This window comes from Epinephelus fuscoguttatus, linkage group LG14 (assembly GCF_011397635.1).
Source record: "Epinephelus fuscoguttatus linkage group LG14, E.fuscoguttatus.final_Chr_v1".
NCBI lineage: Eukaryota > Metazoa > Chordata > Actinopteri > Perciformes > Serranidae > Epinephelus > Epinephelus fuscoguttatus.
Window position 1 is genome coordinate 11,715,710 of NC_064765.1, and position 24,488 is coordinate 11,740,197.

At 40.6% G+C, this 24,488-nt stretch overlaps 1 protein-coding gene across 4 annotated transcripts in view; it reads right to left on the minus strand.

The window, feature by feature from the left end:
* mta1 (metastasis associated 1) overlaps positions 1–19,550 on the minus strand; it is a 77,287-nt gene extending 57,737 nt beyond the window's left edge. For all 4 annotated transcript variants that reach the window (XM_049596520.1, XM_049596519.1, XM_049596518.1 and 1 more), the window contains exons 1-2: positions 19,432–19,550; positions 1,060–1,127 (exon numbers count right to left, since the gene is read on the minus strand). In XM_049596520.1, the coding sequence (XP_049452477.1) occupies positions 1,060–1,127; positions 19,432–19,459 (96 nt within the window). In that variant the 5' untranslated portion in view covers positions 19,460–19,550. The remainder of the gene's footprint in view (positions 1–1,059; positions 1,128–19,431) is intronic.
* Between the last annotated feature and the right edge of the window lie 4,938 nt (positions 19,551–24,488).

The window sequence follows — 24,488 nt, forward strand, 5'->3', positions numbered from 1 at the left end:
TTACACAAGGGGGAGGTGAAAAAGTTGGTGTATCGATAACAAGAAAATGCGACTTAGTGCAGTGGAAACAGATTCAGCAAATAAATTATGACATACTGTTATTGAATAAGCCACTGCAAGCTCTCTTCATCGTCTCTGGGTGACTTTTAACACGCTTATATTCACACACTGCACTGTTACCAGAACTTTTGCAGGACCACATAGGTGCAATACTGGTTGTTCAAAACTCTCAGTTTCTATACATATACACCCATTGTTTTCCTTCATTTGAGGTTTGAGGTTATCTTGTTGTGCCCTCGTCAGCAGTGGCACCTGACTGGAGAATTAGCGCCACCTACTGCTTATCTTGAACCACCTCCCAAAATTTGCATAAGAGTAACTGATGGAAAAGTGCATAAATTTGCATTTTCTTTTGCCAATTTTCTATAAAATTAGATTAAATGTTGCGCTGTATTTGGATGGAAAACCAACGTGTGCTACAAATGCTAGCAGCGTGACGAGGCGCTGAGCACAGCAGTTTGGCCTTTTTTTTTTTTTTTTTTTTAAATAGTTGCCAGGAGTTTAAAAGTGTGGTCAACTCTGGTAAAATGCTGCACTCATCACTGTCACATTTTACCCAGCTGTCCAATCACAGTGGAGGGAGGGGCTGGACAAATGCCACAAAGACCAAGAAGTCACAACAATGGATTAGAAATTAATACTGCTGCTCACATGGACTGGCAGGTCTGTCGTCTCTCCTTTCATTCAGAGTGAGAACTCTACCTTGTGCCGACATTCTTACTCCAGAGGATATTCTGTATCATAGCAACCGGACGTAACTAAATTGTCTCAGCTGGAAAAACGCTGCACCTCAAAAGTGCTCTCACATTCACAGCTGGGTGTTTTTAAAAGAGCGCCTGGTGCTTTCAGCTGGGAAAAAAATACTTTGGTGGACACACAGCCAACCATTGAGAATTTGATCGACCAATCAGAAAGTGTCAGCCCTAAAAATCAGATATAAGACAAGTGGGGTTTGTGGGGTTAAGACAGAGGCATGACATGTGATTCGAGCACACTCACCTTGTTCAGCTCCTCTATCCTCCTGATCAGCAGTGGGTTACTGGACGAGTTCTCAAAATAAACATAATCTGCAGAGGAACAGCGAGAAGGAGGAAGAAGAAGGGAGAAGGAGGGAGTGGGGAATTGAAAGAGAAAGGGAAAGAGCAAGGAGAAATGTCAGTCAGCATTTCGAGGTCATCCAAACGTTCAGGGTGATTTCCAGTTGGACCACAGTATGACAGCTTAATTAGTCAACAGGAAAGTGCGACACAGACATCCACCAAATGTGTGGGGTTTAACTCAATTAGGTTATTTTCATACACAGAAGATCCAGTTGTATTTGGGAGGTCTGACTGAATGAGACGTTGACACACAACAAATCTGGCCCTCCAAAGCTTTCCATTCAGGCTGCAGCCTTGTATTTCCACATGCTTCCTTTGTCTTATTGCTCCGTTCATTCCCCCCCCATGTGTGTTGTTGTTTGCATGCACGGTGTGTCTGCGTTTGTGTGGGTGTGTGTGAGAGACTGCACAAGCTTTACCACGCATGTGTGACTTTACTATGCATTCATGTGTGTGTGTGTGTGTGTGTGTGTGGGGCTCCTGGCACTGCTCCAGGCCCATTGGAGGCTTAGCTCTCACCAGGATGTCCCCACAGGCCCCAGTCTTGGTAGGGTGCCTGGTCTTAGCCCTGCATGTGTCTTGGCTGAGTGCTGTCAGATTATACCCCACACTTGGTTGGCTGCCTGGAGCTGGAGCTATCCTCCCTTCACCCTGAACCTCCCCTCCCACCCATCCCCCTACGTTCCCTCCTCCCCGGGGCCCCCGTCTTCTTGACCGACTAGGCCAAAGATCGCCCGAAATTCCACCAGCATAACCGCGATACACACTGACTCCTGCTTTTATTTCCTGCACCTCCTGCGTCCAACACTAACTGGTTTAGGCATGCACTCATCATGTTCGCACACCCAGGATCTGCACTGACATCTAGATCTATCTCGCACGAGGAAACATCCAAGTACAAACACTTAAATACGGTTAGAAACACCTGTAATCTGTAGTGCATCTTTTATTTTTGAACAACGTCTTTTCTCTTTGGCAACAGACAGCTTCAGAATATACTGTAGCTAGACATTGTAACATGCTTGAATAAGAACACAAGTTTTTTTTTTTTGCTTCTCAAATGAAAAAATGTGCTCGATTTTCTTGATTTACATGATTATAAATTGAACATCTTTGCTGGCAATACTCAAGAGTCTGGTATCATTGTCAAGTAGGGTTGCATCTAACAATTATTTTCATTATCGAGCAATCTACAGATTTTTTTCTTGGTTGATCAGCTAAATGTTTTGATTGTAAAATGCCAGAAAAAGCCCATTATAATTCCCCAGAGTCTGTGTTTTAGTACTTGAGATTGGTCTTGAACATCTTGGTCGGCTTTGTCTTGGTCTCAGGATTTAATTTCAAGACTGTTCAAGACCAAAACTCTAGGAATATCCCTAAATTTAAAAAAAGGAGTGTTAAATAAAAAGGGTTCAGTTGATTTCAGCTCCTTTGTGTTGTTTGCTCGTAGAAAACAAAGCAAACTTCCCACACATAAAATTCACCTCTGCAGATAATTTCTCATGGTATACTTACATGTGCTCACACATATACAGTGTGGCACTCAAAAAGGTGAATGAAGAGGAATCTTCGTTTGATTTCATTGTTTTTATGGGAATGCTGATCTTTCAAATCAATTTAAAGAGTGTCTGTGGTTTGCACGTTCCTCTTTTTTATCGTCACACAGCGCGGGACTCACACTGGTCTAGTCTTGAATTGAGCTCATCCCCTCAAAGTCTTAGTCTTGCATCAGTCTCGATACACTGTGATCTTGGTCGTGACTTGGTCTCAGTTTAGTTTCGTCTGACCAACAGTCCAAAACCCACAGACATTCAATTTACAGATATATAACACAGAAAATAACAATAAATCCTTGCACTGATGAAGTTGGTCACAGAATATGACTAACCAATTAATCAATTAATTTAGTTAGTTAATTTTCTGTTGATAGACTGAGTAATTGTCTAATTGTTCAGCTCTTGTCTAAAGTTGTAGGTTTTACACTGGAGTTTTATTTGGCAGTATTGTATAGTATAAGTGCAGAGTAACAGGAAAGGGTGGAGAAGCAACAGGGGGAGCAAAAGGCCCCAGGTTGGAGACGGACCTGCTGTGCTGCTGCAGTAAAGACTCAGCCTTGTTACATGAGGCACATGCTCTACCAGGTGAGATACTGGGGCACCTCCATCTTTCATATTATCACCATTCTCCTCCATTTTACCAAGTCCAATTTTTTGTTTTTCACCTTTTATGCACAAATGTATGAAAAATAATACTTTTGGATCGTAACATTACGTGAAAGTTTCTTTTCTTTTCAACCACCATTTTGACTGATTATGAAACACAAAAAGCTAATTTATATTATTTCCTGTTCCTATAACTAGGGAAGCAATTACTGATTATGTTTATTGCCAATTAATCTGTCAATTATTTTCTTCATTAAACAATTAGTTGAGGTCTATAAAAAAAAAGAAGGGTAAAAATGTCAATCAGTGTTTCCCAACGCCTAAGTTGAGGTTCTCAATTATCTTGTTTTGTCTACAACCTAGAAATATTCAGACAATACTCATATTTAAAGTGGAAACAGAAAGTTTGGACTTTTTTTCTTTTCTTTAAAAAAGTACTCAAACCGACTGATGGCATATCAGATTAGTTGGTGATGAATTAAATAGTTGACCACTCATCAATTAAATCGATGAATCTTTGCAGCTCTACCTACCACATTTTCAGTTCCAATAGTAGGACAGCAGTATGAAGAATACATTTTTTTTTAGTCTCAACTCACTCTGGACTTGGTCTTGATTCAATTGCAAAACTGCTCGCACTCATTTCAAGTCAACAACTCTGATTTTGAATTGTTAGTCAGACAAAACAACCAATTTCGAGACATCACCTCGGGCTCTGCGAAACTGTGATGGGCATTTTTCTTACTACTTCCTGACAATTTATGGAACAAAGAATCATTTTCACATCTGAACTACAAATAGTGAACATTATGTCAGGTGACATCAACATTAAACTCCTGAGTTTAGCTGTCAAACAACGAGAAATCTACAATCTCAGAAACAGAGGAGGCAGATAGACTAATCTCTCCACCCACACTTATCTCCAACAGACAACAATAAAAAAGCAGCCACTGATTCTGAGTACACACACCTTTGACTTGGAAACCTTTAGCTCCACTCTCCCTATTGGTATTCCTCTCTCCACCCACACTTACACAACTGAACAGAACAGATTCACACCCCGTCTTTGGAAGGAAATGTAAATGATCTCTAATAAAAGTGGCTAAAAGCTGAGAGTAGGTAGCATTAAGTAAATTCAATACAATAATTCCTAATACGATCGTTGTATGACGATGTAAGGACCCAACACTTCCTCTTGAGGGTTAACCAAAGCAGCAGCAGCAGTTCAGAAAGCATGTAGAGTGTAATTTCTATAACAGCTTCTTCTGTCAAACCACATACTCGCTACTCAACATCGCTACGAGACGAGGAGAGATCGTCACATCACGCCTGTCTACTCTTCACCCTGAAACAGCTTGTTACTAGACTCCGCTGCCACTGTGACATCTTCGTCCTGCTGCTGAATATCAAATAGGCCAACTTGAAATTGAGCGGCGCTGAGACAGAAAATGAAGACAAGATATCGGACTTGCTCGTTCTCCAAACACACAGGGGAGAGGAGGCAGCGGGCCTGGAGGTCAGAGGTTAGAGAGGCAGGCTTGTGATCATGAGACCGGCTGTGAAACAGTGGACTGGGGAAAGTGAGAGACAGACTCTATCCCATTAGTGAGAAACCACGGCCGAGGTGTCCCTGAGCAGCAAACTAGATTAGAGCAAAAGCTATTTTTTAATTAATCGATTAGTCTATCACTGGAAAATGTGACTACAGCGTTGATAATGTTGATAATCAGTTGTTTATTTTCAAGCAGTAATGCCTAGGGCTGTCCTAAATACCATATTATGGGCTCTGGAGCTTCTGTAGTAATTAACGATTATTCAAAGCTTCGATACGGGGAGGACAAGGCTCAGGAAGGACTCAGCATTTTCCATTTTGTTCCGTCTTAACACAACGTCATACCAGACCAGGAACGGATTCTGAAGAATTGAGATGTTTTTAATTTGTCATTATTCCTTGTAGGACTGCCCCCTAATAGTCTACCAAACTTGACTCAACTAGAAAGGTCATTAGTCTGCAAGACTTCATTGGTCGCTTAGTCGCAGAAAAAACAGCAACGTGAAACTCTATTAGGAGCTGTGCCTTGTCAAAATAAATCAAAACCTGTATGACTGGACCACATGGGAATTTAATTTGAAAGGACAGACACAGGAAGTGTCCACGCTCAGCAGTCAGACAGGAGTTAATTTCCAGGGCTGGTACCTGTGGTTATTCCACAGGCTAGTTAATAACATGTCGGGCAGGAAATCCAAAGTGTGGGATCATTTTGAGAAGGTGAAGGACGAACCCAAGGTGATATGTAAACTCATCTTCATTGGTCGACTACAAACATGACGTATCATCTGAAACATGGAAGTAGCTACATGCCCATTAGCCCACAGCGTCATTAACAGGCGGCTCGCTCAGTGTGTGACGTGCTGTAATGTAGCACAGTGTTAACAATGTTACTGATACTATTCTTTCTCACACCTTCAACTCAAACCATTGTGTTGCCCCGCCCAAAATATATCATTTAATAATCAAATTAATATCATAAACATGCGGGTGACTACTCGACTAATGGCCCTAAATGACTATTGGTCGACTAGGAAAATTCTTAGTTGGGCCTTAATTCCTTGATATGTGTGCTTCTACCATGAGTAAGTAAAGAGACTATGAAGTTTGATGGTTCCTTTTTGTCATGCTGTATCCTATAGAAGATCTGCACCGTACCGAGGGCACCTTTCTAGTCTGGTATGTTATTTCTTAATAAAAGGCATTTTCCAAAAGGTGTGGTGTGTTTATGCGTGTTTGTACTGTAAACCTGCAGGGTTTGGTTGAATGAGGTTTATGCACTTTTTTTTGTCACAGTAACAGCTTGTAATATTTCTTATCTTAACATTTCTTATCATAAATTATTGACCTACATAAATGCTCATCATAATAGGCTCCAAATCCGAGACATTGCTACTCAAGGACAAATAAAATCATTTAATATTCAAATCCTAAATTTGAAAACTGAAAACCTAACCAACAAACAAATATCTGAATATTCAAATATCAAGGTCCTGCCCAAAAAATACCAGGGACATGATGCTTCCAGCTCCTCATATGTGAGAATTTGCAGCATTTTTCATCTTTAATCCAAGGAACCAGAGTATCTTTGGGTTTTGGAGTGTTGGACTTAAAATAGCAACTAGTAGACATCACCTTGGGCTATCTCACTATTTTATAGATCAAAAAATAAATATCAAATAATCTAGTAAAGAATGGGTAGATAAAAATCAATAAGCCCTGAACTGAATTCCCACTGGCTAACAGTTGAAGATACTACACTGCGCTTCCTACATGTAAATTAGGACAGCAGCTATCATTTCCTTTAACAATTCATCTGTCAATTATTTTAGATAAGGTCTACATTATTGCATAATTAATTGGTCATTTAGTTTAAGCAAGTTTAAGCTGGTGTCTTTAAATATGAGTCATTGTTTAGTCTATAAAAAATGAGAAAAAGTCTTTGAGATGCTTTTTTTGGTCCAACAAATAGCCTTAAATTGAAACAAGTTCAACTTACAAAGATATAAAACAGAAAAAAGCTGCATATCGTCACATTTGAGAAGCTGCAACCATTTACGTTTGGCATTTTCACTTGGTAAATTGCTTAAATGATCAGAGGATTCAATCACTGATATGTGCATACTGTAACTGGACACACTGTTAATAACTGAAGTACACCTTGTGTAAAGAGGAAACATTTCCAGGACACATAAAAGGTAAACAAAACTGTCAATGTTCAAAAGGACCGTGATCAAAAAGTAGATTCACACTCAAAAACAGGGACGCGTCTCATGACAAACCGGTGAGAAAATGTTGACGAGGGTTTTTTTGCGGCCTTCAACATCCGCCAGCTCCTTGGGACCAATTAATCTAGAGCCAAAATGCGTCATGACCATTTTAAACTGAAGCAAAACCACATGTCAAACATCCAGTGTTGGTGTGGCGTTGGGTGTGATTCGCCGCCACACAGTACGTTTTTCGGGGGGGGGGTTGGTGACGGGAATATGTCTCCCTGTTCATTTAGCATCACTGTGAAGGTGGGTTATTGGGCACAGCTCGCCGTCTTCCTTTTTCCTGGCTTGGAAACTTAAGTTACCAAAAATGGAATCACATTTAAGTTCAACCCGTGTCCCCTCCTCGCCACCTCCAGCTAAAAAAAAAAAAAAAAAAAAAAAACTATGGGAAGAAAACGGTTAAGTGACAGTCAAGAGTGGGCTGTTTGAGTGTTGGAGTTTCCACCATGTGAGGAGCTGAAGCCTGGTAGAGAGCGAGCTGGAGAGGAACTCAAAATGAGAGCAACAGAGAGGGAGAGGGCCTGTAGGCACTGAGCAGCGTCACTCAGTCTCTCCGTTTTCCCATCAGCCCTCCTGCCGCCTCAACCCGCGTATAACCCCCCCTCCACCTCCACCACTCTCCATCCCCCGCTCCTAGCGTCAGCCAATCCTCAGGCTCCGGCGCCTGTGATGTCACAGTGCAGTCGAATTTTGTGCAAGCCAATCAAGGCATGTTACTGAGCCCCAAAAGAGAGAGTCTGCTGGGCTGATTCAAACCAGGCCAGAGAGAGACAGGCAGTCAGAGAGACGCAATGATGAGAGAGGGAAAACATGAGATAACTGATGGAGTCAGAGAGAGGAAGAGATGGACAGAGAGAAGTACACAGCCTAACGGAAATGTTTAGTGGGCGACTGAGTCAGTAAAACAGTTCAAATAACAGCAAAACTCTCACAATTAAAAAAGGTTTATCAATGGACACTAAGGTGGACGACTGACTGGAAAAACACACGACTATATACATATAAAAAAAGACTGGCATTTGATTTTTTGTGTTGATAAGAGTTGTAAAGACTCTGGAGAATACTGGAGTGAATTTTTAACATTATAGAGCAGTGGTTCTCAATCAGGGGCCCTTAAGGGAGATCAAAGGCATTCCCAGAAAAATGGGTAACAGTCTATTTTCACTATTTAATTCACTATAGAATAGGAAAAGGCATGAGTACTCGAGTACTCTTGTGGACGACAGTATTCATTCATACTACACAGTACTTGCTGCCACCCCTCCCACATCTAAACATGACTTTTATATGTATTTTATATATCAAATGGGTAAAGTCTTATGTCAGTGTAGAGCTGCAGGTAGCATATTGCTTTGCTCAGCACCTCCTCACCCCGCTGCCCTTCTTTCTTTCGCTGTTTATCATGAGTTGCATGAGAGCTCCACACCAGGGAACAGTTTGGTGAGAGTCCTACACACACACGCACGCACGCACGCACGCACGCACGCACGCACGCACACACAGTGATAGAGCAAGCTGGCATCACATGGCCAATGTTACCTGCTGTTTATTAACTGATATAAAGACAGAGTCGAACCGGTTTGGTGTTGGTGTGAATTTGTTGGGACCGTTAAACAGCTTGGTGACGGATGTTAGCCACTGCTGCTGTTGTTAACTCATGCTAACCAGGCCGATGTTGCCCTGAGCGGGAGGACAGCGGGTGAGAGACGGCCCATCAGTGCTGTATCTAACCTGTGTAATGTTAAGGACAGCGAAAACAAAGTCTGCTGATTTTTCTCATGTTAACTCTGAATTTTATGGTATAATAGACTGACTGAAGCCTCGTTCAATAAATGACTTTCAAATTGCAGTTATTTTCCTTTATTGGCAAATTAACCTTTCTAGTCTAACATTAGATTTTTTTTTTCGAGTATTTGAGTACTCTATAATATAAGGCGCATACTCGAATATGGAAGTTACATAAAGAAGTATTTTACTGCTGGAAAGATGGCCTTTTAATAAAACTACAATGTATATGCAAATACTTTTGAAACTGATGCTACAAAACCATAGAAAACAGAAAAAAACGATACTTTTGCTTAAGAAGAACAAAACCTACAACTACCAGAATGCAGTGTGCTGTACCAGACCAATAAAGGCTCCTGCTGGTGGGTGACGCAATGTCACATTTGAAGTGAGAATAAGGCAACTCAGTAACAGAATCTTGGTGTATATTTAATCAGCGCTGCCTAGTTTCACCGTTTGATGTTAGTTTTTTCAGACTCTGTTTTCACTGTGCGGGAGACAGTACGGCACCGACTTCCTATTCACAAACTCTTGCTACTACAGCTAAACATGACACTAAAATGTGTTTCAAAAAACACTGTAGGTGAGAAATAGGCAATGCAGTGATAAAATTTTGATTTCTATTCAGTCAGCCTAGTTTTACGGTTTGATCGGATTTCAGTCCAAGTTGAAGATCAAGAGAGGGAGGGTCACGTCTGTTCCTTGATCTGCCTCTATACTCTTTGTATCTGCAGTGGTAGCATAGGTGGCAGGCAATACAAAAATGTTAAAGTAAAGCCTGTAGTTCAAACAAAAGCCCGAAAGCCAGCAAAACTCACATCGGGTGGCTAGGAGGGAGATTCAGGCACTGGTTAAACAGAGGTTAGTTTACCACAGTTCATCAACACGTACTACCCACACTGTAGTGATGAAAAACTGGCTAAAAAACAGGAAAGTATCCCTTTAAAATGCCATGCCATCCCATCTATAGAAGTGACCCCAATGTGAGTAAAAGCCTTTGCACACCAGGTCAGTATTTTTCCTTGTATTTTTTTTAAACCATCATCCCATAAAAATCGTTAAGCACAGATATCTTGCACACTGAGTCTGATTCATTTTATTGCTCTATTTGTTGTGAAAATTTAGAATATGATGTCATTTTCTTTTGACCCCGCAACTACCCAAAGGCGCTGAGCTGATTATGTGTACGCCATCTCTCTCTCATGTTGCAGATATATGTGTCCCACAGGTTACATCACATTTCATTCACTGCTTCTCAGTCAAATAACGCTTTAAAGGTTTTGACTTGAACCTTTAATGACTGATGGAAGTTCGGAGTGAGAGCTGTGACTGACGCAACGTGAGGTCATATTCAATTCTGACCTTGTGATGGTTTCAGACGAAAAATACGTCTTGGTGTGCAATGGCCTGAAGAGTCATAGGAGTGACATAGAGTGATACTGATTTTAAGTTTCACTTCCTCCAACTTTATCTCCCCATCTGTAGTTGATGTCTATAAAACTCTGATCTTAATGATGTCTAACAACCAAAATCTTTTCAGATGGACGTCCATGAGGTGGAATCTCATCAAACAGGGGTCCATGACCAAATGTGTTTCAATTTAGGGGTTGAGAACCACTATTATTATTCCAGTATAAGCCATCTGTGCCTACCTGAGAAAAGAAAGGATAGGAAATGTATGATGGACAGCAAAGGATGTAAGAAAACAACTTTTGATGATTAGGTATCTGATTGGCAAGTTGAAGTTTGACGGTCTGAGCGATCATTCAACAGACTGTAAGATGATTGTTTAACAGTTTAAAAAGGTTATAAAACTGATACTTTAGCTGTATTTCCTTTGCTTTTGTGTCCTGAGCTGCTCTAACAGGTGAATTTCCCCGGTGTGGGAGTAATGAAGTTTCTTATCTTACCTTATTTTTCTCCTACACCTTGCATGTAATGGTCAGCAACACCCCCGAGGGTCGCAAGATAAAACTGCGGGTTTCACGAGATGATTAACAAAACAGTTCTGCAACACAAAATTATATTACCTTCTGACTTAATCTTGAAATCTCTGCTCTACAAGCCAAAAACATTGGGTACCACTGCTTTGGTGTATTATATCTTACAGTAGATATCCTACGGAAGCTGCATCAACCACACTATGTAATCGCCTGATAAAACATCAAGGCAGTTTCTGCCCCAGCACTCCATGTAAGCAAGGAATATACAGTGCACCAGCAGCAAAGCCAGACACAAACTGGAAGCATCACAAGCACTCAGACCAACTCACAAAGTACATGAAAATGTGTATTTTTCCAAAAACGGTAATACAATACGTATGTTTTGTTATTGATAGAAAAACTTTTCAGGATGCCTTGTTTTGGTGACACTCGCAACAAAACATCAACAAATTAAAGGAAACTTCTCAGATGCATCACTGTATAAAGGGGAAATTTGCCACTTTTTATGGGGATTTCCTTTCAGTGTTGATGGTAAATTTTTGATTAAAGCAATAAATGAATTGGTGCAGGACAATACTGACCAAGAAATCAGAGTCGCAGCTGCAAAATCTGTCCTTCTTTGTGCATAAAGTGATGTGAAAGTGATGGTGTGAGGTAAGAAGAACTATAAGCCTTTTCATCTTAATCTAAGTTGTGGTCTTATTATGAAAAGTAAAAACAGGTGTGAAGCTGTAATGTGCTGCTGCTGACAATATGGATAATAATAAAGAGTTGTTGTTATCATGGTTTACGCTGCTTCACACTACGGTGCCTACATATTTTAATTTTATTACCTGCATAAGCATGTTACACTTTGTTTTGGCTGGGCCTCAGTAACCCACCTGCAGTGCATCCTGGTACATGTAGGCACTGCAGGTACAGCTCCGCGAGCAGAGAACTCCGCTGTCTTAGTTAATACAGCATGCAGCAGCTTCACACTTCCTTAATCAGAACTGAACTAAGAAAAATGTAATTCTCTGACAGTGCTCCTCATACATGGAATAAACAGCACAAGTCCTTAAACTTGCCACCTTCATGGCTGTTTAAATGCCTTATCTTAAATCTTGTTTTAATTGAATGTAAATGCTTTTAATGGTACATCGACACCTTAGCATATTTATCATGCTGTATTTCTACTTTTAGAGATCATTGATTGCTGTTGTTATTTTGTATGATTTAACATCTGTTTTAATTGATATGCATGATGGTTCTTTGTTTGCTTATTGATTGTTTTTAATGCCTTTGTTCATGGTCAGGATCACTGAAAATGAGGGTCTCCCTAAATTGATTTCCCAAGTCTTAAATAAAGGTAGGAATGAATTTATTGCTTCAGTTGACTACATTTACCATCAATGCTGACTTGACCTCCACATCAAACACTGATTTCCAATCGGGGGGTTCTGACCCCCACTAGCTGTCACCAAAGCTTCACAGTGGTCACAAGGCTTTCTTGATTGTAAGGGGTGTGAAAAAGTTTCTTTTTTTAAAAATATACAATAGGCTTTTATCTTAGCGTTTTACTCATTAAAGTTAAATGAAAAAATAAATAAAACTGTTATTTTTGAAGTCCAAACAACGTAAATTCACAGAGCCTTTACTCTGTGCTTGACAGCCTCGTCCTGCATTAGAAAAGTACACAATTAAACTGATTCAAGTGCTAATAAATCGATGGCCAAGGGTCAGGGGGAAGATAACACTGAATTTGTCCAAAAAAAAAAAAAAAAAAAAAAAAAGCCTATTAAGTCTGTATGACTGTTACAAGTTTAAAAATACACAATACACATGGAGAACTGTATGAAAATTTACTAAATATATCAGGAAAAATATTGAAAAATGGTCCACCCAAACCCATCTAAATCGCTTGTTTTATATAAACTTCCAGCAGTTATTGTTCTCACTATTTGGATTTATTGTACAGTTTATCAGCTGTTCTGTACTGTTATTGTTATGCATTATAAAGTATCCATAGAAATGTCACTTAAAGGGGTCGTCAGTAAACTCAGTGATAGAGAAGGGTCCGTTAAGGAAAAAAGGTTGGGAATCACTGACATAAAAGGGGGCAAATTTTCCTTTTGAAATAATCTTGGAACTTTGCCTAAATAAATATATTGTATTAAATTACAAAATTTAAATCAGCTGAATGTGAACACAGAAAAAATTACATCAAGCATCTAGAGCTAAATGTATGTGCTTGATTTAGGATTTAAAGGCCTCCAGTTATAATACAGTAGTGGTGTATTTATACAGTACAGTGTACTATACAGTATATGATAGTGATGAAAAGGGCTGAGAAGGAGCCAGGCAAGGAGATGGAGAAGCAGGAAGCGGGGAACGTGAACATCCGCCCACGCTTGTCCATGCGCACATACCCCCACGCCCCACCCAATGCTTACTCACTCTCTCTCTCTCACATACATACACACACACACACACACACACACACACACACACACACACACACACACACACACACACACACACACACACGTTTGTCGTTGTGAGCAGCAGCCGTGGAGGAGCTTATGATTCAGTCTGTCATAGTGTGGATGGAGGTTTCTGTAGTAATGGCAGGTAGTCTAATCTTGTGAATCAAACTCACTCATCGTTTTCACACTTTGATATCGCTCTAACTGGCGAGATCGACCCATCAGCAGGGTGAATGTCTACTCTCAGATAACAGATAAAAGGTGTTTTACATACTGTTCCGCACCTCTCCACTGACCTTGGAGATAATCCACACTGAACATCATTTTTATGTAAAACATAAAATATGACTTCTTCATAAATGTCAGATTTAATCTATTTAGAGATGTTTAAGAAATGAGGGATTTTTTTATATCTCATAAACTGTGGCAGAAACTTCACTCCCATCATGCATGTGTCTTGCACTTGTGCTGCAGCCACCACTGCAGCTTGTTCCTATTCAAATGTGATTAATCAGCAAAAGTGTGTGGACTTTACACAAAGCTTCTCTCTCAAACAACTATTTCTAGGAAGTTTAGATGGCCAGATTTCAAGATGCAAATAAGAGGTGCCGCCAAGACGCTACACGGCAGCTTGTAGCAAGTACAATTTATTGTGATGGATGTATGTGCGGTTTGGCCTCTAGAGAAACGTGACGAACGGGCTACTTGTCACGCATCTGTCTGACTAACTGATCATCCTGAATCTGGCAGGACAGTGGCGAGCAAGCCTCGAAACATAACTCTGCAAATACACCCACCAGACCTGCGAGAGAAGCAACTGCCAGCGTGGGAAATTAACACCAGCCACCAGCCAAACAAAGTGTGGGCACTGTCAAAGTTTGTAAGTTAGTCAGTTTGTAGATTAGTAAACATTACAACACCTTTAAGCAGGGTCTGAATCATAACTGGCAGCACAGAGAAAATCCTCACCAGCCAACAGCCAAAAAGAAATGTGGGCACCAACAACAAAGTTTGTCACTTTTTAAGTTAGTAAACACTGCAACACATTTAGCACATTCTGTACAAGAGTTGTCGCAGTCCAACAGCCGCAGAACAAGTATTTATTTAGAGGATGGCTTCACTAATTTTCAGGTCTGTCTATGAATACTGAAACTGGTTTTGTCTGCTGAAATCACTCCTTCTATTCATACTGGCCATTAACAGATCCCCTCCTAATCTACAGTCCTTGCTCTGTGCAAAAAGACATAGTTTATCTGAGGCTAATATCAGGCCTTATCTGTACAAATCAAATGTCTATCTTCTTACGTTCCAGTCATTTTAATACAAAATCCCCTCTTTATGTTCCTTCACTGCAGCTCAGCTGAGAAACACTGTTTGAGGAAACACTGAAGTGGGTTTGTCCTCAAAAGTTTAACCATGGAAGACACACACTTGATTTGTCAAAGTAAGGCCACATTCAGACTGACATTAGCTCTGCGAGAAAGCGCAGCCCCCTTATTCATTTGAATGGGAGCAGTCTGGTGGTGAAGCAGAGGTGCCTGCGCAGAAGGCTATGGGAGGCACTGCTTTGGCCAATCACCTGTTTTCACTGGTTACCATGCTGTCATCATGACGAAAGATAAAAGGCGTCTTCATATTAGGTTCAACTGATCTGTACCATGGCCGAGCATGATCCCCCTCCCCAGCTTTAACACTAGTAATTGTGTCCCCTACCCAAGTATCATCAACTATGTGACATTTTTGTTGTGCTACAGTGTAGAGAAGGATACTACTGTACCAGGGACCGTCATCAGTGGGGAACAGCAGAGCAGGGAGGCGAAGCTCTGCTCCTGAGCTATCTATAGAGGTATCAATATTAAATTGAGTCTGTTTCATGACCAATTAAAAAACTCCTTGTAGGAACATTAAATAGCAGACCACTTCCTTGTTTTGGTTTAGTTGCTGTTCAAACCTGATGCATACCGTATGGAGGACACACGAACCGTACTCTAGACCAGTTCTAGACTAGTTTAATATATTCAGCACATACTTTGGCCATGTCATCGAGTTTGGTGTCTCTCTCAAGTAGCTGTCCGTTAGTCACGATACAGCAGGAAAACAGCACTTCAAAATAAAAGCCCGGTGCCCGAAATTCACTGTACTTCAAAATAAAGTGTTGGGTTTTGTTTGTTTTTTTTAAACTTGACACATTTGCAAATCCCTTGGGGTCCATTTAGAATGGACCTGCAACCAATTTTTGGACCAGGACCCACCAGTTGAGAACCACTGCTCTAGACCACCCTTTCAAATAGACTTGAGTACAGTTTGGTGTACCGTGCCCGGGTGCGGTATACAATATTCACTACAATTAAACAAACTGGACTTTGGGAACAAGTGTAATCGGATCCGGGCCCTGGTTGCTTCAGATAAATGTAAGTATTTTTGCACAGGAGGAGGACTGTGGATTTTCCCCCTTCCCTTACATTGGAAAGTCAGAAAGGATATTTTAATGGCCAGTATGAATAGGAGGAATAATTACAGCAAGCAAAAACTGTTTTAATGAACATCTGGGCACCTGAATATTGTTTTTAGACAGACTTGGGAATGAACCTCTTCTTTAAAGTGTTCAAATCAAGATCTCAACAAAGCTGTATCTTTTCTCATTGTCTCATACATGTCTGCAGCCAGTCTCAGTGATTCTTGTTTTCAAGGTCGAGACTTTCAAAACTTCTGTGGCCAGTGCACATAAACTCTGGGCTATCCTCTCTTCCCTTCCCACCATTAACATCATAAGACTTACGATATAGTCTTAACTTAGCCACCAACACTTTCCTGTGTCTGGAGGGAAAGCGCTAGGGGGGAGCACTTGCAGGCACAGGAAGAGTGGCGTGTGGCCTGTACGATAAAAACAAAGACATCAGGGCCTTCGGAGGCAGCTTTTGTTCACGGTTCAATCACAAGGGAAGTCATTGCTTTTCTAAGATGATCCTGCATTGTCTTGCAAAGTGGTGGCCATCTTTCCAAGGGTTCTTTGTTCTGATATTGGGTTGAATTGGTCTCAGGAGAAGCTTCAGTCAATTATTAGGCTTATTTTTGTTTTTATTCTTATTTTTGTGCTTCTTTTTGATCTGCATTATTATTTTCACTGTGGAAAAATAATTTAATGGTATGTTTATTCAGTAATGTGATTTTTATGCTTTGTGGCTTCAGATTAGTTTGGGTTATTACACAATTAGGCCTATTTGTAATGTTTTGATTTTGCCTTCCCAAGGGTGAAAAATAATTTGAAAGGTTAATATGATAGAAGAGAACAACTTCATGGTATTAGTTAGTTGTCTTGGCCAGGTCTCCCTGGAAAAGGACATCATTGATCTCAATGGGATGTATCTGGTTAAACATGGGATCAATTCAAAAAAAATAGTCCAGGTTTAGTTATTCAGGAAATCTCACTGAGATCACAATCTCTTTTGCAAGAGACCTAAAACCATATTGCGCATACACAGAAAATTCACTCACACACACATACACATTCCACACTAATTACAACAATCACCACTGTTTTTAAAAAATATAAGCTAGTAAAGCTTTAAAGTCTCTCAGTGGAATGAGCGTTTCTAACTTCAAGCTCTGTTGCAGCTCATTTCAGCAGTACGGTGCCCATAAAAATCTGCATTACACTGCTTAGTTAGAAAATTAATATTAATGTGTGTACAGAGTAAATTGCAATGGGCCGAATATCAGTCCTTGAGGGACACCTTCATCAGCCACACAGGGACTTGATTAAACCTTCGACAACAACAGTTTAAACTCAAAGCCCACAGAAAAATCAGCTTCTCTTTCAACAAACTGTTGTGATCAACAGCATGAAGTCTTGGACAGATCTACAAAGAGAGCAGCACAACGTTGCATTTCAATCAAGTCACTTAACGATGTCATCTAAAACAACAGTCGGTGTTGTAGACATTTGTGAATGAAATCATTATGACTGGCAGTTCAGTGCACAAGACTTGTTATATGAGGGAAGATTTTTCTTAGCCATTGACCTCATTAGCAAAAACAGTTTGTAACTGTGTTATTGGGCTAGCACGAGGTTAATATTTGCTGTTCTTTCAACATTGGGTTGTGTTGTTAATGTGCTAACTGGCTCACTAGCAACTTGAATCCATCATGACGGTCTTCTGATTCCCTTTTTGAATGCCAAACACAGACTACCACTGCCTGCTGCTATAGAGAGTTATATCACTTAAGCAGGCACAGACCATACATGCTTGTTGGCTGTGGGCTCGTCTTCGTGGTGTGTACAGTGCAACGTTTTGGCCGAGACACAGGTGAGGCGATGCAACACAACAGTCAACCTTCATCCACCAATTTTTTTTATGTCCGTTTGGTGTGTCTGGGCCTTAAAATCTATCTGCTGTGGCTGAGGGAAGTTGCGATTCTCCAGCAGGCCACAAAATTGTGAGCTGATTTGTGACTCTAAGATTTTGGTCAGGCAGGACAACCTGAATATGGATTGATAGTTGTTGAGGTATTAATGTGAACAGTTTACTGCATTTCACTTATAACTGCTGAGTACTACACTATGAGGCCAAAATATACCATCTTAAAGCTACAAAGAAGGCAGACAGGCAAGGAAATTAGGTAAATCACAAATGTCTACTGTTTTGCAAGCTCTGCAGATAAGACACACATGTTCAGCTGGCATGAAGAGTGAAGACACATACTAAACTCAGCAACATTTGGCTGATGAAGTGTTAACTTTCTGCCCTGCTCTGGACATAATCCTGTTCTCACTCAGGTAGGCCTTGTTTCATTTGACTAAATAAGCGGGCTATGACGTTCACTACAGGCTATTTTTGATGCAGGTGACATGCCAAGGAGAGCCACAGCATACGTGTTTCCCTAAATTATAATCAGTGATCGTATCTAAACAATCACTTTCGCTTTCCTTCCAGCTGCCTTTGACATACATGTTTGCACACAGCTGAAGAGAAGTATGCATTTTGACTACGACTGCAATCAAACACATGAATGAAAATATCTGCTTGATGGAAGTAGAGATTGACCAGCTCCCAACGGATCAAAGACCCATCCTCTGAATTGTTACACCTGCCATCCACAGTATACCTGGTTGCCTGGTTGATCAGACACTTTTTGACAGTCAAATTTAAAGAGAACATTTTGCAAAAAATAAAAAATAAAAAAGGCATACTGAGTCAAAATTCTGCAATACGTCTTTGTGTGTGTAAAGCATCTGATTATTGTCGTATCCTATCCTTTCATTTCTTCAGTGCTGGTTCATCCTGTCTCATACCCAGTGATCCAGCCCCCCCCCCCAAAAAAGCAACCACTGCTTTATTTAAACTATTTTATAGCTGCAGCAACTTTCATGTGCCTATTTTTACACTGTACCAACAGGATATGAATCAGAGCAACATAGGCAGAAAATGAGTGGGAGGGGAAAACAGGAATCTTAATTAGGTATTAACAGGAGATGCCTGTACAAAATAAGAAAAAAATAACCTCGGTTAAAAATGTAAAAATGTCAAAATGCACCTTTAAGCATGCAATGATGTTCCATTTTCCCATCTTAGCTTTAACTTTTTATTTCTTCCTAGTTCCTTTCTTTGCACTTTCTCTATAAAAGCATCTACTTGCTGCTTCAATGTAAATCTAACAAGGCTTGTGCAGGTTAGTGTATCACTATTAATGTCAGTTATAATTATGAAAGAGTGGCCGGGCAGTAGTTGAATGGCACGCAAAACTTTTACAATACGTTCGCCATGTTACCTTAAATATATAGAAACACAATGCATGGTACTTTAGGTGCATCAGCATATCGAAGTTGGGGCTCATCGCAAGTTACAACAAACACAAAAGAAACGAGGGAATCCAGCAGTAAGCCGAGCGCTACTCTTCATCACCATCCTCCTCTTCACCATCATCATCTGTGAAGCACAAGGCTCTTTAGCTTTAGGGAAATAAAAGAAGGGAAGGAAAGACGGACCACGCTCCCTCTGTAAATACCATAAAAGACCCGCGGCGGTTCATGGCGAGTCCGCCATAAAAACACACCGTGAAGGTTTTAAAATGTTCCCCCCCTCCACCTTACCTCCAACCCGGTACATGTTCGCTGCCATGACTGCCCCCGGTCCCTGGCTTCCTCTCCAGGTAGAGGGGTGGCTCTCTTCTCTCTCGCTGCCTGCCGGAGCTGTGTTAGCACTGCCGCCGCTGTGTGTTGGAAAATGGAGGATTGATCAATACGAAACAGACGAGCTCAGAAACCTTAAAGAGACAGTGCACTATTTTTATTTTCACCAAACCTAAAGTTCACCGGTTACATTTCAGGACAACTACTGTAACACATTAATATTTTATTTACTAGTTTACAGCTGTCACTATTAGCTGTTAGCATTTTTTAAACATAGCTGCGCCACAGACATTGTTGTCCCACTAGTGATGTCACAGACTCATCAACCAATGGTTAGCCCATTCATTTAGTTAACATTAGCATAGAGGTAGCTTATGGTGGGGGAGACAGGGCACATGCCCCCCTCAATATTGAGAACTTGCATTTGTTCCTTCTAATAAAAATATTAAAGTAACTGAGGACTTTTTTTTGGACAAAATTAAATACAGTTATACTTTTAAAGCCTGGGTCCCGAGGCCCCTAAAGCAGTCCTCCAGCTGAAGCAAGGTGATGTAGCATTAGCTAGCTCACATGATTGCACAAGGATACATGGGTGAACATTAGCTTACCGTTAATGTTGTGTGCTGTAAATTAAATGTGTGTTTTCTATGAATAGGCTGAATTATTTTTGCTAATAATGTTGAATTCATGTTTACATCTAAATACATTATACATGTTGGAAAACATTAGTTGAAAACGTGAAAAGACTATGAACTATACAGTACTGATTTGTGACCATTCAGAGCTGTTCATTCAACTGTTTTGTACCACTGCTATGTCCAGGATCTTTTGGTCAGGGCTAAAAGTCACAGTTTGATCATTTAATTTTTTTGTTCGTTTGTTTTTCAACAATTAAAATATGTCACTCCACAGAAAAATGTGGAATGTGTTAGTAAGCATCAAGCCCAATTGAAATGATAGAAAAAGTTGCCAGGTATATAAAATTCTGTTTCAAAATCATGACAAAAATAGTCAGTAGTCCCTTCTCTGAGACACTGGGGGACACTGAATGCAGTGAGGCCACGTCCACTTGCTGGAAAGCTGCAGCCAAGAGGGTCTTGGCCTAAAAAAACGTTGAAGACTCCTAACTTAAATTGATGCAGAAAAGGCACAAATTTGTACAGAAAAAAAAATCACCAAACTACAGGAAATCAAGTTGACACTCAAAATTTTTTGGTGTTTCAGATGTGTACCCCCCCAGAATGATGAAACAAAATCCACACTTAAGACAACAACAAACAACAACAAACTGCTAGAGTGTGACTCAGAGAGGCAACAATAATGCCTTCGGTAAAGCAGGTGATGGCAGCATGCAACCTCAGAAGCAATGGTTTCAATTTGTCATGTATGGCACACAATGATGCATGGTTGAAAGAAAAAGTTCCGTGACACTTCCACTAAAAATTGATGCATAAAATTCACCCAAATGCAGGAAATTAGGTGTTTGATGCTGACATTTTTCTGTCAGAGGATCCCCAAACCCCATGTTCTATTACAGTGCACCAGATATTGAGCTGTATGGCAAGTGCAGATCAGACTTTTACTGCGCAGGTGTTGCACCTTAATGATATGATGCAATGTGATGCCCTGACTTCTCTTTTTAACATCCTTGGATTGAAGCAGGAAGTACCGTGACATTTACAGCACAAACTGGTGTAGAAAAGGCACAAATTGGTGCAAAAAGTGACTAGAATGCAGGAAATAAATGTTCGATGCTTGAAATTACTTGGGGGAGGATCCCCAAACCCTTCACTTATAATGATGTATCCCCAGATGTTAAAAAAAGAAAATAAGCCCTGGTTTACATGCATATTCATTAGTTTGTTACTCATGTCGCTGAAAGGGTGAAAAAACAGTTTTCTTACTTAGCAGATATGACAACAAAAAAAATGCAGTATATTTCGAAGGTAAAACCTCAGTTACACGCATTTGATGAGTTTGCTAATAAAACACAAACATGCCTGGATGTTGGTGCACAACAAATTAAGCATCCCTAAAACCAATCCCAAATCCCATAGCTTAGTGGTGTCAAGTGAGGTCCCTGAACCACCAGGGGAGGGCCCCATGGGGTTAAGAGGAACAGGCTTAGGTATATTTAATTAATATGTAAGAGGGTTTTTTTTAACCCACGGGTTTACCACTGTCACAGTAATTGTGTAAATGAAGATTGAAAATAAAGATTACATCACAGAAAGTGTATGATACCTGGCCTAATTGTTAGGGTAGCAAATTTTTATTTAAATCTTTATGTAGTTATAGGTATTGTAGGTATTTTGCATTTCATATAATTTGCTTTTAGGCAGTCTGGATGAGATTTAACGTAGGATACTCCTGTCACACTGTTACAATTACTCTTAAATGTAGTTTTAGAGTCTTTACATTAGCTCAGTGATATAGTCGAATCAAATTCTGTTGTTAATGCGTATTTTCCCATAATAATCATCCCCTTTTGTCCACATGCACCAGTTTGGCATCATGAATCAAGCTGGGAAATCATTTGCATACTGCAATGCAGGTTTATACATTACAACAGCGTCCTGCACGGCTCATATTCTCACATATTTTAGCTCATATTTTGTCAGAGTATAACTGTAAAGCAAATAGTTGCACCACATTATGTACACAGTGTGCAATGAGGGCAGCACGGTGACTGATGATATGGTATTATGGGATAAACAGGATTCTGGCAGCATCATAGGGAGCTGTAGGACTATCAGGCTTATTACAACCACCTTGTTAAATGTGTGGACCTGAATGCATGTGGGCAAATAGAAAGTGGGCAGGAATTTATAGTATGGCATAGAAAGAAAAACAAAAAGGATGTTTTGTATTGCAAAGGCCAGCTGCACTGTTTCCTGTTTAACACCCACGACAAACACATACGTTCTTCTTGGATGTTATAAGATGATGCTGCAGTATAGCATAAAAATATTTGCTTATACAACAAAACATAAGAGTGCAGCTTTTGTTTCCAGTAAAAAGAGTGTGTAGTCTAATAAGTGAGATATGGTATAACAAAAGAGAGAATATATAGTACAGTGTTTTGCAGATAGTTGTTTGATTAGCTCAGTTTTCATTGTGGATACAAGCGTGGAGCCTCTGTGCTGGAGGAATGCTGTGGTGAAGGCTACATCTGATCTATACCATATGGAAGCCTCAATTACTGTTTCCTAACACAGGGGACTACAGTCTGCAGTCACATGACCGCCGTGAGCCAATCGTCTGTGGTTACAGTATGCACTCCTGCTCAAGTGTGCAGTCTCAATGTTGGAACTGTGCTGCATTGGAGGGATCTTGTATTGTGTCTCGGGGCTCTTTTGTGAAGAAGAACGAGAGAAAATGTAGTGAATTTAAGATTTTTTTTCGATAACAATATGCAAAACGGGAACAAAAGTAACTTTACTGCATTAAAGGAGTTAAAGAGCACTATTACCCCAAGGATATTTTTGCCTCCTATATATTTATTGCCCAATATACAGCATGGCGCTTACTGCTATGTGCAACATATAGTGCATTTCCCCCCCAAAAAACAGCCCTTATCTGACTCCACATTGCTGCATGCTGTTTAGAACATTGCTCCCTGTGTTGCACTTTATTGCTTACCTTGCTAATAGAGCAATAAAAAAGTATTGCAGTATATCACAGCACATCCCTGTACAGTGTGCGTGTGTGATATATCAAACAACGACTGACACATGTGAGTTGTCTTCTGAGCTGTTGTAATATTCCCCAATAAACTGGGAGGGAGAAAACAGTGCCAATACTTGATATGGTCTTAATTAAGGAAAATAGGTGGTCAACAATGTAGCCTTGTGTTTGGGAACTGTGACTACTTTCATTAGGAGTGTTTGTTTACTTGGCTGCTTGCTGCTTTGCAGATGTTCCTTTTGAATCCACTTGCTCCTCTGCCAGATGTTGCTGCAGTCAGGAAGACAGGCAGGCAAAGCAGCACACAGCGCGGAGTGGTGCAGGTGTTCTCCCCGATGAATCTCAGTCTGTGGAGATGGATTGGCTCGAGACACAGAGCGTCTGCGGAAACTCCCCTCGGTTTGGTTGCGGTCCCGGAGGGTGACCTCTGATGGCCTCTCTTGCTTTCTTTCTCCTACTTTTCTCTCTTGTCCTCTTTCTGTCCTCCGCTGCTCTGCGTTGAGGATAAATGCACAGGAGGGACAAAGACACAAATCAATTAGGACTGTTTCCTGGCAGAAACCGTTCCATATCTTTGATTGTGCTTCCTCGTTTGTTCTCTCACTGGGGGTTGTGCTTGGATCCAGAGACACTATGGGAGGTACAGCAATAAAGGGACTATTGTTAGTGTTCTTTCCTCTATGCCTAACTGTGCATAGGTGGATTTGGAAAAACACTGTATTACCCAGTCATTTTCATTGTGGAACAGTGCTCCCTACACCCCACAGAGTCAGTCAGCCAGGTTGGCGACAGTTATCTTTCAAGTCACACCAAAGTCTTTGTTAGGCAACTACAACTATAAGGTATAGTGACTGTGAAATAAACGTTACTCATGCTCTCAGCAATCTCAAATGTATGCACAAAACTGCTCGTCTGCAGCTGAACAAGCATCTCCACCACCACAAAGAAAGCACTCATCAAACGTGCAGTCTATCAGTGTAATTTCTGACTGTCTGTCTTGCGTCTGCACAAGTCCTGAACGTGACAGCTCTCTGTTGCAGACTTCATTAGTGACTCGCCATGTTTTCACTGCTCTGAAAGCGTTGGCACGAGGCAGCGCCGACTCTTTTAATTGGGAATCTCTGCTGTAGGGGATCTGTCAGACAGATTTCACAGCTAAAAATATCAGCTACTGAACAGATACAGAACCTCAGAAGGGGTCTCGCATGGGACATGTAGCTTGTATTTATCAATATCAGATTACAGGGGGAGCTATTGTATTGCTTTTGATGACAGGGGCATTTGAGACAAAGGGGTGGCTGCTTTAAGGCCGTGTATAGCTGGATATAGTG